Source organism: Vicugna pacos, chromosome 11, assembly GCF_048564905.1.
Source record: "Vicugna pacos chromosome 11, VicPac4, whole genome shotgun sequence".
NCBI classification, from domain to species: Eukaryota; Metazoa; Chordata; class Mammalia; order Artiodactyla; family Camelidae; genus Vicugna; species Vicugna pacos.
In genome coordinates this window covers 39676377-39691343 of record NC_132997.1, presented here as the reverse complement: position 1 = coordinate 39691343, position 14967 = coordinate 39676377, and the positions used below count along the sequence as shown (strand labels likewise).

The 14967-nt window shown below is 55.8% G+C and overlaps 1 protein-coding gene across 4 annotated transcripts; it reads left to right on the top strand.

Annotated features, from left to right (window-relative positions):
- Positions 1-6119: 6119 nt before the first annotated feature.
- On the top strand, positions 6120-14020 carry LOC102541856 (synaptotagmin-15). Of its 4 annotated transcripts, none has more exons than XM_072971177.1 (8): positions 6120-6199; positions 7127-7319; positions 7901-8001; positions 8920-9215; positions 10516-10683; positions 11152-11272; positions 12277-12456; positions 13344-14020. In XM_072971177.1, the coding sequence occupies exons 1-8, from the start codon at positions 6193-6195 to the stop codon at positions 13484-13486; spliced, it is 1209 nt and encodes a 402-aa protein (XP_072827278.1). In that variant the 5' UTR covers positions 6120-6192; the 3' UTR covers positions 13487-14020. The 4 variants fall into 4 exon arrangements, with proteins under 4 accessions (XP_072827278.1, XP_072827277.1, XP_072827279.1 ...); XM_072971176.1 differs by having other exon boundaries at positions 7859-8001; XM_072971178.1 differs by lacking the exon at positions 13344-14020 and having other exon boundaries at positions 7859-8001; positions 11756-12411.
- Positions 14021-14967: the final 947 nt, after the last annotated feature.

Below are 14967 nucleotides of genomic sequence, written 5' to 3'. Positions count from 1 at the left end.
ATTTGATGGATGGATGTGATCTTTAATGCCGGAGAAAATTTCACAAGTCCCAGACAACCAGTGAACTCAGCACCTGGGTCAGGTGCCTTCTCCCATCCAATGGCTACATTATCTAAAACATGTCCAGCTATTGGCTGTCCCCTCTGCTGGGGCTGTGGGCAGAGCAGGTACCACTACTGACATGTCTTATACATCTACACAGAAATATATTATCTAGTACTCTTTTGGCTTCAAGATGCAGAAACCCAACTCAAATTGGCTGAAGCACCAAAAAGACTTTTCATAAGGCAAGAGTCCAAGGCAGTCAGGTCTGGCTTCATCCAGAGGTTTAAATGATGCCATCAGAACCTGTCACGTCTCCATCTCTTTTAGCCAGACTCTCTGTACATCATTGGCTCTCAGCAGCTCCTGGATTATATCCTCACAGCTTTAAGTCCATAGAAAAGAGTTTAAGGAGCTGAGAATAATGTCAGGTTATTGTAATAGCTATTATTGTTAATATCACTCCCAACAGTTTCCCCTAAACTCTAGGTCTGAGTCGTAGTAAACTAACATGCGGCACGGCCCAGCCCTTCACACATCACTATGGCCTATGGAATGCAATGCTCTGACTGGCCATGTCTGGATCAAGCCTAGCTCTAGAGTCAAGGAGAAGTCAGCCCACTCTAAGAATAGAGGTCTGAGAATAGAGGAGGACATATGGGTTTTATCATCAGAAGAAGCAAGAATGGATGCTGGACAGGCAAGAACAACAAACATCCACTGCAGCCTGCATCTTTGGCTGCCCAGCATCCATTCCTACCCTTCCTCCCAGAAACATACTGGTTAAGAGCCATATATCACCCAAACTCTTCTCATAGCCACTGCAACAGAAGACTACAGGGGGCCAAGATTCTCAATCGGCTGCTGCATCCAACTCCAGATCCACAAGTTCTGGGTGATGTGTGGTCCCTTCAGGGAGCCCAGAAAGGACTGCACTAGGTGAAGCTCTGAGAACTAGACAGCAGGACCTAATGGGTGATCTTTCCAGAGTGCGGCCATTGGGGGTGAATAAATTCCAATCAGCTTCCAGTGCATCCAGTTTATTCCACTCAAGAGTCAAGTTTCAGACTGAGAGCATCTGATTGACCTAATTTGTATCCTGCACTCACCCGTTGACCAGGACAGAGTGTGTCTGATGGAAGAGGAGACATGGTTTCTGTTATTGTACAAGGCAATCAGGGATGCTGGACTAACATGGCAAATCCTCGCTGCATGTATTTCTAAGACTTGATGAAGAGAGACACTGCTGAAGAGCTCGCTAGTGAGAGGGTGGCGGGGTCAGTGGGCTCAGATGTGGCATCAGTGGCTGCTCCACTGTGGGCTTCCCTCACGCCTGGGAACCTACAGACCCAATGCTTCTCATGAGATCACTAACACAGCCCTTGCTCTGGGGAAACTGGGACATAGTTTGTGCCAGTCCAGGCCAGGGTGCTGGTTCCTTGCTGACTCAGTCGTAATATTGCCTGAGGACCGAATGGCGGACACTGTTGATGACTTACCTGTGTCCGGATAGGTGAGGTGATGCTGCAGTAGCAAACCTCATGAAAGTATCAGTGTTTTCGCTAAACAAAGGTCTATTTCTCTCTCTTGCTTTCTGTTCATCATAAGTTGGCAGGTGGGCACTGTTCGTCATAGTCCCCCAGGAATTGAGGCAACTGAAGGATGTAGCTTTTCAAAGGTGAGCCCTGCTCAGCTCATCACTCTAGTCTCACCAAAGTGATCGACAAGAGAAGGACTGTGTTTCAGTCAACTCTTGCTGCTTACAGAATCTCTGTGGCAATCATCCACAAGCGTTTATGCCCCTTGTCCTTCTGTGTCTGCTCCTTGACTGGGGTGGGTTGGCATAGGCGAGCCTCGTTGAGTCCAGACTCCCAGTCAGGTTTGGATCTGCTCCACAGATCTCTCATCAGTCTGGAACCAGCAGCTACCTGGGGCATGCTCTTCTCACCTCAATGGCGAGCGAGGCATGTCCAGCCTCTGCTCACATTATCTCTGCTAATGTGATACTGACCCAAGCAAGTCACAAGGCCAAGCTCAAAGTCAAGTGGTAGGGAAGTATGTTTGCCTACCGTGTTGCAAGGGTGGGGAAGTACAGTACTAGTACAGGGAAAAGAGGACTGGGACCATCATTTAATCTGCCACAGAAGGTAACCAAAGAACGACCTTCCCCACAGGCTCAGCACTTTTAATTGATTTGCTCGTTATAGTCAAAGCTCAGCCTTGAGCCCTAAAGCCCAATAAGATGGCCTTGCCCCGATCACGTGACCTGTTGGGGGGCAATAAGACAGAAGATGTGCGAGAGCCCCAAGCTCCCTCTGGAGGCCACACCTGGAATGCAGCAACATTCAACAGAGATCTCTTCTGTCCACCGCCCTCAACAGTCTTGATCTGAAACGTAGCAGGAATCTGGGGAGGGGCCCTCCCAGGCACAAAAGGCTTTCCGTGTCCCCTGTTTCTTATTTGCAGGATAAAGGCTTCAGCCCGCTAAACCTTCCCTGAGTTCTGAAGGGCAGGTTCAAACAGTTACTAAGTTACTAATCAGGGAAGGGAGAGGATGCAGAAACAAAGGAAAGGCAATCAGGAAACAGTAGTGCAGTGATGGGGCAGGGTCCTGGTTCCTGGGGGTCAGGGATGGTGGGCACAGGATATGCGGAGCAATTTGATACAAATCTTTGAGTTTTTCTACAGGACCTAAGGCCCCAACCCAGATGGAGGATGGTGACTACATGTTGATCACAAGCCTGTGGACCCCAGACTGGTCGGAACCAGAAGGCTGATGATTGAGATTCCTGGAACCTCACCGTCAACCAACCAATGGCAAGTCACATATCCTACAGCCCTCCTCCAAATTTGCCCTTAAAACCTAATTACCTACACCCCACCACCACCATCCCCCAAAAAACAACGAAAACAAAATCTTGGACAGCCACTTCCTAGTTGCATCACCTCAGTGCCCCTCACTTTCCACCTGAATAAGATGGGAATAACAGCAGCACAGAGCTTGCCCGCCTCCCCCCACCCCCGCCACTGCCACCATTCACCTTCCGCCTTGGCTGACAATGAATTAAGATTCTTAGTTGCAAGTAACAGAAATCAACTCACACTGGCTTGAGGAAAAAAAAAAAAAGATAATTTATTGGACCGCCCGGGAGTAGATGGCTGCCGGCACAGCAAGACCAAGGGGCAGACAGCATCACCAGGCCTCCTGTGTGGCTGTGTGCTCCTGTCTCACATGCACACCTCCGCACAGGTGCTCCCAACTGCCCCAGGCTTAGCTCCTTCAGCTGAACAACTCCCACACAAAAAGGGGGTGATCCCACAAAAATTCTGGGGTTGATCCTGATTGGGTCATGACCCACCCCTGAACCTATCCCTGTGGCCCAGGTCACGGCCAGAGCTCTGGAACAGAGGCAGGCTGGTAATGTGGAAACAAGGAAGAGATTGTCTTCTATCAGCTACTGTGTGGACAGGGAGGGGAGAGAGTAGTTCCTGAGAAAGAAGAGGCAGGATGCTGTTGCCAGGAGAAGGAAAAGACTGCCAGGCAGGGGATGAAGCAGGGAGAACTGGGCGGGGAGCAAAGAACATCCCTGGGAGGCAGGAGCAAGCCATGGACTCTGGGCTCCACTCTGGGACCCTGGGTGCTTGTCCATAGCTGGAACATATTTGGAGCCAGCATGGTGGAGCGGGAGAGAAGGAGGGAACTTCTGGTCTAACAAGGACAGATTCTCCCTCCAAGCTCCTCAAAAGAAGGGGCTGTAGGAATTCATGCCGAGGCCACACTAATCAAATTGGAGAAAAGAGGTGTTGTTTGTGAAGGGAACCCTTCCCCACCTCACAAAGAGGGTCCCGGGGTGACCAGGCTGGAACTGACACAAATGTGAGAAACACAGTCTTCCATATGTTTCTCAGCATGGCCTTTATCCTGCTCTGGCCTCTCAGTTCCTTAAGTGATGAGAGATGACACTTCCTTAGACAGGGCTGATTCTTAAGGTTAATTGAAAGTGGCCTTTCTCGTGAATCATCCATTGCACTGAATTATTAATCTCCTGCAGGCATTTGCAGGCCTTTAAACACTTGGACTTCCTGCAACTCAACTCGGAAATGTTTTTTCCAGTGGAAATATGACTTCCTTTTGGCCACAGAAAAGAGAAAGATTGTCAGCTGCTGTTTTCAAATCTCCCAGCTCCCAGAGACCCGGTAAGGAGTAAGGTCTGAAAACAGGATGCAAGGCCAGGGCTGCAGCCAGACCTGGAGGCCTTTCTGTTCTGTGGAGTTGGCTCCAGGCCAGCCCAGTCTCAGAGCCTCCGGGGGACTGTGGGAGGGAGACTGACCACAACGCCCATGGCTGTTGGCCTTGTTCATGGCCATTGCCACAGGAAATGGTCCCCTGAGATCTTGGATGGGCCCTTCAGTGGGCCAGTGAGGAGGAAGCAAGGAGGAGAGCCAGGTGTCAGTTCTAATGTACCACTTACTGGGTGGGCCACGGAACCTCTTTGATTTGGTTTCCTCATCTGAAGGGGTGGTTCCAGCCCTGCAGGGCTGACACCAGGCAGGGCCCAATGGGATCATGTACATCCAGCCCGCATCACGAAACCCAGAACATAAGGAGCAGCAAGAAAGGTGAGTTCCCTCCTGCCATCTGCTCCCATCTTCCACTGGAAGAAGAAAGACTCAATGGGCTGGCTGGATGTGTAGGGTGTTTGCAGACAGAGCTAGCAAAGTGAGTGCAAGAGCCAGTGGCTGGTCTCTAGGGCAAGGCCAAAGAGCTCCTATCAGGCCCCAAAGTGTGGGCCCAGGATGTGTGATACATGGACAATGGTGGCAGAGCCAGGTCGGAGCTCATCCTGAGGGCACAAGCACTTCATCCCCCATTCAGCGCAGCCTTGGCCCTGGGTGGTTATTGGGAACGCTGAGCTGAATAAGACATGGCCCCCGGCCCTCGTGGAGTTCCTGGTCTGCCAGGGAGAGTGAACTAGGGTGACAGTCAGAGGCACAGCATCCTGTAGCCAGCGCAGTAGCTGCAGGGACAGTGAGGACAGGGAAGGGGAGGCAAAGGGCTTCTTGAAGGAGGAGGAGATGCTGGAGATTCTGTTGTAGGAAAATAGGGTGCAAGAGGACTGCCATGTCCCAGTGTCAGGGATGTGCCCGCAGAGATGCTATGTGTGCGCATTCCTCGACGGGGCGCACGCTGGATGAGAGTAGGCTGCGGGTCAAGAGGGCCTTTATGGGAGCCTCTCTGTCAAAGCTGTGTTCACCAGCCTCGCTTGGTACAACCTCTGCAGTCTGATAATAATCACTACAAAAATAGGGACTGTGGGTGCAGAGAGGGACGGAGGCCCAGGGAACGCTGCCTTCGGTCAGATAATCACAATAGAAGCTGGTACACACTGCGCTCCCCCACTTTGGGCCAGTCACCGATCTAAATGTCCCTTATATCCGTTAACCCTAGAGGGGGGACTATTATTAACCCAACTGAGGAAAATGAGCCCAGACTGCTAAACTGTCCCAAAGCACACAGCTGGCGAGTGGGGACCAAGAGCTGGAACCTAAGTGCTTTGGATGCAGAATCTGCGCTCTCCAACGACCCATTGCTTTGTCCACTGAAACAGGCCGAAGAGTAAACGAGCTCCCCACCGCGCGTGGAAGGTCTGAAGGCTCCCGGGAGTACGGAGTACGGGTCTGAGCTGGGCCTCAGCCTGCAGAAGATCTGCTGAAGGTGGAGGCATATTCCTAGTCGGGCCGGGGACGGCATGTGCCAAGGCCACCAGGTGTGAAGGGCCAGTTGCGAAGCCATCTATTAGCTGCGGGCGGAGAAGGCTTTACCTCTGCGCCGCTGGGAGCCCCGCGGTTCCAGGAGCGCACGGTCGGCTCGGCGCACCTCCGGGGCCACCGCCTGGGCTGGGACAGGGTGGCGCTGCGGGATCCGGGGGCTGGGTCCTTGATCCCGCCGCCACCACTGACCAGAGCGCGACGAGGAACCGCCCCCGGCGTCCGCCCGACGGCCCCGCTCGGCGCTGTAAAAGCCCGCCAGGTGGCGGTGGCGGCGGTGGCGGCGGTGGCGGCGGCGGCGTCGGCGGCGGCGGGGGGAGGCGCGGAGACCGGCGAGACCGAGCCCGGGCCGGCGCCCCGACGGCCGGCCAGAGCAGCCCCATGGCAGGTAAGTGCCCTCCTCTCCTCACTCGAGCTCCCAGGGCCTTACCCGGCCCTTCCGCCCCCCGTTGCAGCACTTGACTCCGCTCCGCGGGTCCCGCCAGGGCGCAGCCCCTGCCCTGCCCCCAGCTCCTAGCGGGGTGCGGGGATGGAGAGTGAGGCCCTCTCCTCGCAGACAGTTGCAGGTCAGGAGGTGTGGGAGTCTTGCCTTTCACCACCCAACCCGGCCAGACCCCGGGAAGCCCCGCGCCCGCGCGTGACCCGAAGAAGGGTCAGCAGGCGCCGGCTGGAGCCTCCCAGGTCCCCGCAAGTGTGAGGTGCGGGTGCCGGCAGCAAAGCGGTTGTGTCTTGGTTTCTCACACTCGCTGCTCCCATCCTTGTCCACACCCCCTCCGCCGCCTCCCACCAACTCCCCTAAGTGGGCTCCCTGTGATAGGGGGTTGATCGGAAGGAGCCGCTTTTAGAGAAAGTAACAGAATTCAAGAAAGAGTCCAGCCTCAGCAGGTTCCAGGACACAAAGGATAGGGTTCTGAATGCCACCCAGGGCATCACCCCTTCCCAGACTTTCCTTAAGTACATGGTGCCCATACTCAGTTCACCATCAAGCCTGAGCAGAGTCCAGGGAAGATGAAGGTTATGGTAAGAGAAGGTCTGATTTTCTGCGCAGAAGTACGAGAAAATGGTTCATTTCAGCCAGAATCACAAGTCCAGGGCCAGCTGCTTTCCAAGGGAAACCAGAAGGCTCACCAGGGCAGTAGGACCCCCAGAAGGAGTCCCAGCAGAGCCCAGCCAGCAGTAGTCGTCTCTAGCAGACACAGGAAGCCTTCTGGTCCAGCCCAGGTGTTGCCGCCCAAATTCTGCCCCAAGCAGGTCAGTGGTGTGAAGTGGAGTGGCTTTTACCAGGCATCACAGTCCTGGTGGTGTCTGCCCCCAGAGCAGGTGGCGCTGGTGATTGCGGGCATCACTGGGGGGCTGCTGCTGCTGCTGCTGTTGATTGGGGTAAGCTGCTGTCTCTGGAAGCAGTTTGGTGCCACATTCACCTATGAGGAGCTGCCCGGGACCGGGGTTCCCTCCAGCGTGCAGTGGGACAAGCTCTGCCCACTGGGTGCCAGGACGCAGACAAGCAGGTGAGGCTGGCCTTGCTCCCAGCTCTCCCGGTGGTTTCCCTGGGAGAGTGATGAGAAGGAAAGGTCTGTTTATGGAGCGTCTGCTCTATGCCAGCAGCATGCCAGGTGCCATCACAAAGAAACCCCAGCATCCTCACCACAGCTATGGGGCAGGCATTATGAATCCCATTTTCCAGCTGGGGAAATTGAGGCTCAGAGGCTATAAATAACAGGTCCAGAGAGCACAACTGGTAAGTGGCAGAACCCAAGCATGCTGACTTCAGAGGTGGTGCTCCTTCTCCAACTCACCACAGCTGTGGGCAGGCAGAGGTGTCAAATCTGGCTCTGTGTGTGTGTGTGTGTGTCTGTTTGTGTGTGTGTGTGTGTGTGTGTGTGTGTGTATCCCCCGGTGAGGGCCTAGAAAATGATGCTCTTGCCTTCTCCCGGCTCCTGCTGGCTTTTTCTCCTCCAGCACCTGGCCGTTAACCCTTCCGGGCTGAGTGCTCAGAGGCCACATCATTCACTTGCTACCTACATGTCATCTCACTGCCTCTGGACAGGCCACCAGGTATGCTATTCGTGGTGCCCACTTCCCTCCAAAGCCAAGACTGGATGGCCCTGAGCAGCAGAGTGTGGGCCCAGTTTCCACAGGACCCCTGCCCAGCCGCGGAGCTCCTGCCCCACGCCACCGGCAGCAATCTTGGTGAGTGTGCCCACCGAAGCCTGCCCAGGGCGGACCCATCTGCTTTCATGGGCCTGGCTCCAGAACAGAGCCTGGTTGAGCCCAGGGATGCCAGAGTTGCCCAGTGACCACTCTTCCCAGGTACCTGGGTTTACCAAGTGCCTGCCGCCCCCCAGCCTGGGCTAGATATGGCTTCAAGTGCCATTTTGGAGTTGGACTGCACTATGCCTCTGTGGAGGAAGGGATTATCACCCCATTTTACACATTCATAAACTGAGGCTCGGAAGGTTAACAGTGCCTTGCCCAAGGTCACAGAGGCAGTAAGCAACCGATCTGGGGTTGGAACCCCACTGTTCCCAGGTGTGGAACCTGCACTGGGTCCTACTCCAAGATGATGAGTTGGCCAATCCAGAGGGCAGAATTGTGGAAGCCGAGCGCACAGCTTTCTACCCACCTCTTTACCAGGAACAACCCCTCAGTAATCAACCAGGCCCTTCTAACTGGAAGAGGAAGAAAAGAGGCAACACTTTATCACTGAGACATTCTCTGGACACCACAGAAAGGAGCCAGGCCAGGTCCTGGGCACTGTGCATCCCACCCCTGCAGGCCCTGACCTCTGGGGATGGCGGTCAGTCACCAGGACAGGGGCTGAATGAATGCTGTGGACTCTGTTAGGGGCCCCAGCGGGGAGCAGGCCTGAATGTAGAATGCCTTAGTGCTGAGAAGGCCTCTTGGGGGCGCTGCACTAGAGAGAGGGGCTGTGTTCAGTATGGAGAAGCGAGTGGCGTGAACGTGGTCAGGAGAGGCCAGAGAACTGTCTAGTCAAGGCTCAGCCAAGGAAAGGTTGGGCCAGGAGGGGTCAGCGGAGCCCAGAGCTTGCTGTCTCCCACCGCCCTGCCTTCCTCTGGGCCGCCAGTCCTCCCAGCCCCTGTGTTGTAGGAGACGTGTGCGTGGTGGGGACCATCAACCCAGAGCTCTACAAGTTCCCAGGGGACAAAAGTGAGACCATCTTCCCCAAGGGCTGCCTGGGGTGGCTGTGGTTCTCCGTGGAGTACCAGCAGGAGGCCGAGCGGCTGCTGGTGGGTCTGATCAAGGCGCAGCGACTACAAGCCCCCTCCGAGACCTGTAGCCCCTTGGTGAAGCTCCACCTGCTGCCTGATGAGCGCTGCTTCCTCCAGTCCAAGACCAGACACAGAACCTGCAGCCCACAGTTCGATGAGCACTTCGTTTTCCAGGTATGGCCTCTGGAGTGGGCAGGGTCCGATGCCTCTGCCTCCTGGGAAGAACAGACATTGTGCAGGAGAGCCCCAGTCTCCCAGGCTCGCCAGGGCCCTGTGACCCCCAGGACCCCCGTGCCACAGGCTTCGCTCTACCCCGCCTGCCAGGCCAGGGTGTACAAGAGCCCTTAGCCTTGATGGCAGGGGCAGATGAGAGATCTGAGGGATGAGGGGCAGAGGGCTGGGCTCCTTCTGTCCAGCTTGCCCAGAGGTAAGAAAGAGAAACATATTCTTGGAACACCCACTGAATGCCAGCCCCTGGCCCATAGGGTCCGGGGAAGCACGCCAAAGCCTGGGAGCACATGAGCTTTCTGGCAAAGATATTCATGGAAGGCAGAGGGTGAGACACCAGCCTCAGGCCTCACCTATCCCATCAGAGGCAGGGCAGGACCCGAGAGCCATCCTGCAGCAGGTGGGCGGGCGGGCTCAGGGCCTGGAGGTGCGGAGGCTATCCGGGCACTGAGCCAAGCTCACAGCGGCCTGGGAGCCTCAGCAGGTGCCTGGGGCCCTTATGGGAAGCCAGCAATCAAGGGCTGCCGAGAGGCCTTGGACAAACATTTTTAAGAGCAGGGCAGCGGGCTGGCTGGCAAGCTAAGGAGAGGCCAGGTAGCATCTGGGAAGAGTGTGATTTTGCCTTCTTCCAGGGCTGAGAGCTGAGAAGAGGGGTGGCACGGGGCCCAGCCCCCGGCCGTCCTGCTGGGGTTGAGGCCGTGAGGATTCACAGGTGAACCTGCTCCTCTCGGGACAGCAAGGTCCAAAGCAGAAGACTTGCTGACCAGCATGGTCATGCTCACACACTCACTTTTCTTCACCCGTCACTTCCCACCCTGTCCCCACACCAACTTGATCCAGCCTCTTTGTGCTTTAAGGGGGAAGGGGAAGGAGACGAGGAAGAGAAGAAAATCAGTATTAGTTAACCATCTGCCAGTGCAGAGGCCCCTCACACTTTTATGTGTCAGCAAATCACTTGGATGTCCTGTTAAATTCTGGTAGATTCTGCTTCATGAATCTGGGTAAAGGCCAAGGTCTTGCATTTCTAACAAGGTCCAGGGGATGGTGGGTGCTGCTGGTCCTTGGACCACATTCCGTGGGGATACTGTCCCCAGTGCTGCAAAGGGTCCCCTGAAGATGCCTGGGTTTGGGGTGTGTAGGTCCCTGGTTGAGACACTCTTCACAGAAAGATCCTGTGTCCAGAACAACATATCACACCACCCCCTGACCTCACGCCTGACCCTAGCCCGGTCCTCATGTATCCCAGGTGTCCAGCAAGAGCGTCACCCAGAGAGTGGTGAGGTTCTTGGTGTACCACGTAGACAGGCAGAGGAAGCACCAGCTCCTGGGTCAGGTGCTGTTTCCCCTGAAGGAGATCCTGGAGAGAGACGGCCAGTGCATCATCTGGAGAGACCTGGAGGCCGAGAGCCTGGAGGTAAAGGTCAAGGTCACCACACAATGCCATCATGTGTGTCAGATTACCATGGGCAGCCAGCTGGTATGGCCCTGCACCTGCTGGCTAGCGTCAGCCCCCAGCGTACTGCCTGCCACCCCTACAAGTGTGACTTTGGATGGTGGGCCTAGGGCTGGAGCTGCATGGGACGAGGGTGGGGGTGCGTGGAGCCCTGCCTGGGCAAGGGGGGAGCCTGAGGCTCTTTTGCCCTGGAGATCAGATTACCTGAAGCATTCCCCAAAAAACCCATGTTTGGATCCCCATGCAGATCAGACAGCTGTGAAAGGGGTCCCCCCACCAAATGGACCAGCCAAGGGAAATACCCACTCTTCCCCCAACCCCCAGAAAGGACTGGGGCTCCTCAGAATAGGCCTGGGAATCCCCCAGACCTGGGTTCAAATCTTCAGCTCTGGCCCTTACTACAGGGTACTTTCTTCCTGACCTCCCCAGCCTCCCTCCGAGTTTGGCGACCTCCAGTTCTGCCTCAGCTACAATGACTGCCTGAACTGCCTCACGGTGGTTGTGCTTCAAGCCAAGGGCCTCCGGCTCCAGGAGGATGCCAGTTTTGTCAGTAAGTCTTCCTCCTGGGGCAAGGCCAGCCAGGGAGCTTGGGACTGGGAGCTGGAGTCTGGGCCTCCCCTTCCTCCGCCGCACCCCGCCCCGCCATCCAGTTTCTTCTTGCATCTGGCTGCTGAGAGCATCACTACCTGCCTCCCTGCAGTTGTGGTGTGAGAAGCTGCTTCCTTATGTTGAGCCCAAGGCAGTATCCCCTTGGCCTCCACCAAGACCCCTATGACCCTGGAAACCAAGTCTGCTCCTCCCCTTTCCCAGGGCAGTTCAAGGGCTCCTTGAACTCTGCTCCCTCCCTCCACCCCTTCCCTTCTGTGAAGGTTCTGATTCCTCCGGGAGGGGTGGGGACGGGTGGGGAGGGGTGAGGCGAGGCCTCCCTGCGCTGGGGGCATGGGGTAAACTGACACAAACTTGACATTGGAACCTGGGAGCTGGAGGAGCGGAGGCCCTGGTCTTGCTCTCCCCACATGCCTCGCCCCCACAGGGTCCCCAGCAAGGTGGTGGTCATCGGTCCCCTGTGCTCTCTGCAGCTGGATCACTGTGAGCAAGCTGACATTCAACCTTCCAGTGTGGATCCAAAACCCATTTAAGCTCCCCTCCCCAAAAACTTGGCCTCTGAAGGAGAAGGTGTTTAAGGGACGCAAGGAGGCCTGAGCACCGAGCAGGCAGGACCCTCCCCACCTGTGCCTACCTCCTGTCCCACAATGGGGAGGGATGGGCGAGTGGTGCCAGGCTCCAGTACCAAGGGCCAGCAGAGCCGCAGATACGTTCAGGAGGCAGAAAGGAAGGAAGCAGAAGGGTGCTGAGCATTTCCTCGGCTTTAAGGCAGTTCACTAATCAACCCCGTTTCCTCTTGGAATGCCCTTTGGCTGCGGTGGCTGTGAGTAATGGGGTCCTGGCGCCCAGGCTGGGCAGGTGTCCCTCCTCCCCGAGCCGGACCTCTCACAGGCTGGAGTCCTGGCCCCTGAATGCCCCTCCCAGCCCGCAGTCTGCTCTGCCCCTCAGGTATGTTTGTCAGAGTGTCTCTGATCAACCACAACAAGTTTGTCAAGTGCAAGAAGACTTCGGCCGTGCTGGGCTCTGCGGACCCTGTGTACAACGAGACCTTCAGCTTCAGGGCCGACCCCACCGAGCTGGACACGGCCAGCCTCAGGCTGACAGTGCTGCAGAGCATGGAAGGGGACAGTAAGGCTGCTCCCCCAACCCCGGGCTGGGAGGGACAGTGGGCTGAGGAGGGGCTGTTGTGCATTCAGGAGGCGCGGAACCTTTGGAAGGAGCAGTTGGGTTTCTGTGGTCCACCCAAGGAAACTAGCACTCAGAGAGGCTGAGATGCTTGAGGACACAGAGCTTGCTCGTGAGAGAGCTGCGATTCCCACCCAGCTTTATTCCAGTTTGACTGTCCGTGGCCCCCAAGAAAGAGGTTAAACATGGCCTCTGCTACCCGCTCCTGGGGCAAGTCACCAGAGTGGTCGAGGGGCAACATGGCTACCTGCCACCAGCCAAGTGACCTGGTACAACGGGTCATTATGTGCCCTGTGTTGCCTTGTGCCTTCTGTAATGGCCTTGAGGGTCCTGGGCAAGGTTCAGGGTGGATGAGGGGGTGGAGTTATCACAGCCAGCCCTCCCCAACTGCCCCCCCCCACCCAGCGTCCACTGTCACTGAGACACAGCTGTCTGGCCAGCTAGTCTTATGAGCCAGAGCTTAAGACCCTTCTCCATGGTGTGTTGGTGGGTGAAAATTATTGTTGAATATTCCCTCTGAATGTACTGGTGGGCTGATGGAAGCCGACTTCATTCTGGAGGGGCCCCTTTCTTTCATGTGAGGCTGATTTGATGGCCCACAGGGAGGTGGGGGCAGGCTGTCCACCCGGGCTCCTTTCCCCCACCAGCTGCAGTTCCAGAGCAAAGTCAGGCTCTCTTTAGAGGCCATCAGCTTGCGATTAAACAGGGAGGGGCTGGCTACTTCCTTTGAGGGGAGGAGTGAGTGAGAGAGGGAGGGAAGGTACTGGGAACCGCTGAGATGATGTGGCTTCTGTGCTCCAGAGAGTGACAGTGTTCTTCCTCCCCCACAGAGAGCCACGAGCTGGGCCGGCTGGTGGTGGGCCCCTACATGTACACCCGCGGCAAAGAGCTGGAGCACTGGAACGAGATGCTTAGCAAACCCAAGGGGCTGGTGAGGCACTGGCATGCGCTCTGCCACACCACGGAGCCCTGACCCGGGCGGGCGAGGACCTCGGGTCTGCTGTACAGCCAGGCATGACAGCCACAGGCTTGGACGCTGCATCCAGCATTGCACTGGGCTGCAGGGTCATGAATGCTGTTGTGCAGGAGAGAAGAGGGGACAAGAGAGCCCCGGCCAGGGCAGCAGTGTGGCCGGTGGGTTACACCTCTGCATCCTGAGAGGCCCTCGCAACTCACTCCATCCTTCTTTACCCGTGGGACTGCCTGGGCTGAGAATCCTGGCTCCTGGTCATCCTAGTCACGACTTAGATCAGAATCTCAGGTGTTCAGAAGAAACATTCTCCTTAGGGACAGCATAGCTGTGTATGCTGTGTGGAAGTGCCGGGTAAGCTTGGAAAGCTGATGATGGGTCGCTTCTCAGCCTACACTGTTTCTCCTCTGTGGTTTATCTGCCTTCTGCCTGGAGGCAAAAACAGACTGCTGTGCAGGAAATAATGGGGGTCGGAGGAGATGCCTAAAGCGCTTACTTCAGTTGGTCTACAATAAAAAGCACAGCCTGAGAACTGGGTTCGGTGTGCATGTTTGGGATCGTCCCAGGATGCTCGGGCAGCACAGCTTGGGAGAGCAAGCTCTCAGGGATCCAGACTCTATAGCTTCACACCTGCGGGAGAATGCCGTGAGCAGCCGTGCCGGTACCCAGTGGTGGAGAGGTTCTCAGCCTCCGCTCCCTGGGCCAGATGAGAAGGGCCTAACTTGTGCATTAGGTCCCTCCCCAGGGCTATGTCTAATCCTGCCCCATATCATGTCAAATCTTGCCCCTAGCCTACCCTCCCCCAAGACCTCACACCGCTGGTCTGCTGCCGATTTCTGTGTCTCCCAGGTTAGCGTTCAGCTCCTGGGGCTCTCACTTTAGGCAAGAAATGGTGAAAGCTCGCAGCCAAAGCAGGGCCCGCAGAGCTGAGAGCTTTTCTTTGTAAACCTAGGCATTCCATCATGATTACTGTGTTGTGGTAGGTGTCGGTGTAAAATTGATGAAGATGGAAGTTCCCACAAACCACCGTCATCAACTCCCCATAAAGCTGTACTCAAGGTCACCGGCAGCCCTTGCGTTGGTCACCGTTACTTAATGGGCAGTTGGTGTTATCACCTCTGTGCTACTGAACTTGCAGATTCAAGCCCCATTACTGTATAAGTAAAGCAATACTTAAAACAGTATCATCTCTTTTCTTACACAGTGAAACAAGTTCAGCAAGAGAATGTAGTGACTGTGCCCTCGGTCTGTGCCTCTTTGATGGCACTTTCAATCTCTGTCAATGCACTGATACAAGCTTTGCCCGACAGTGGTCCGTATGCAGTACTTTGTGTTTGCTTTTCCATACTTATTTCATGTGCACGTTTTCAATGTAGTCCACACTCCAGGAATTTCTAATAGTGTCAGAGCACACATGTAATAGGCATTCTCTATGTGTTTGTATAGCCAGCTACTAAAACGGAACTGTTCCCTTTTCACCTGGA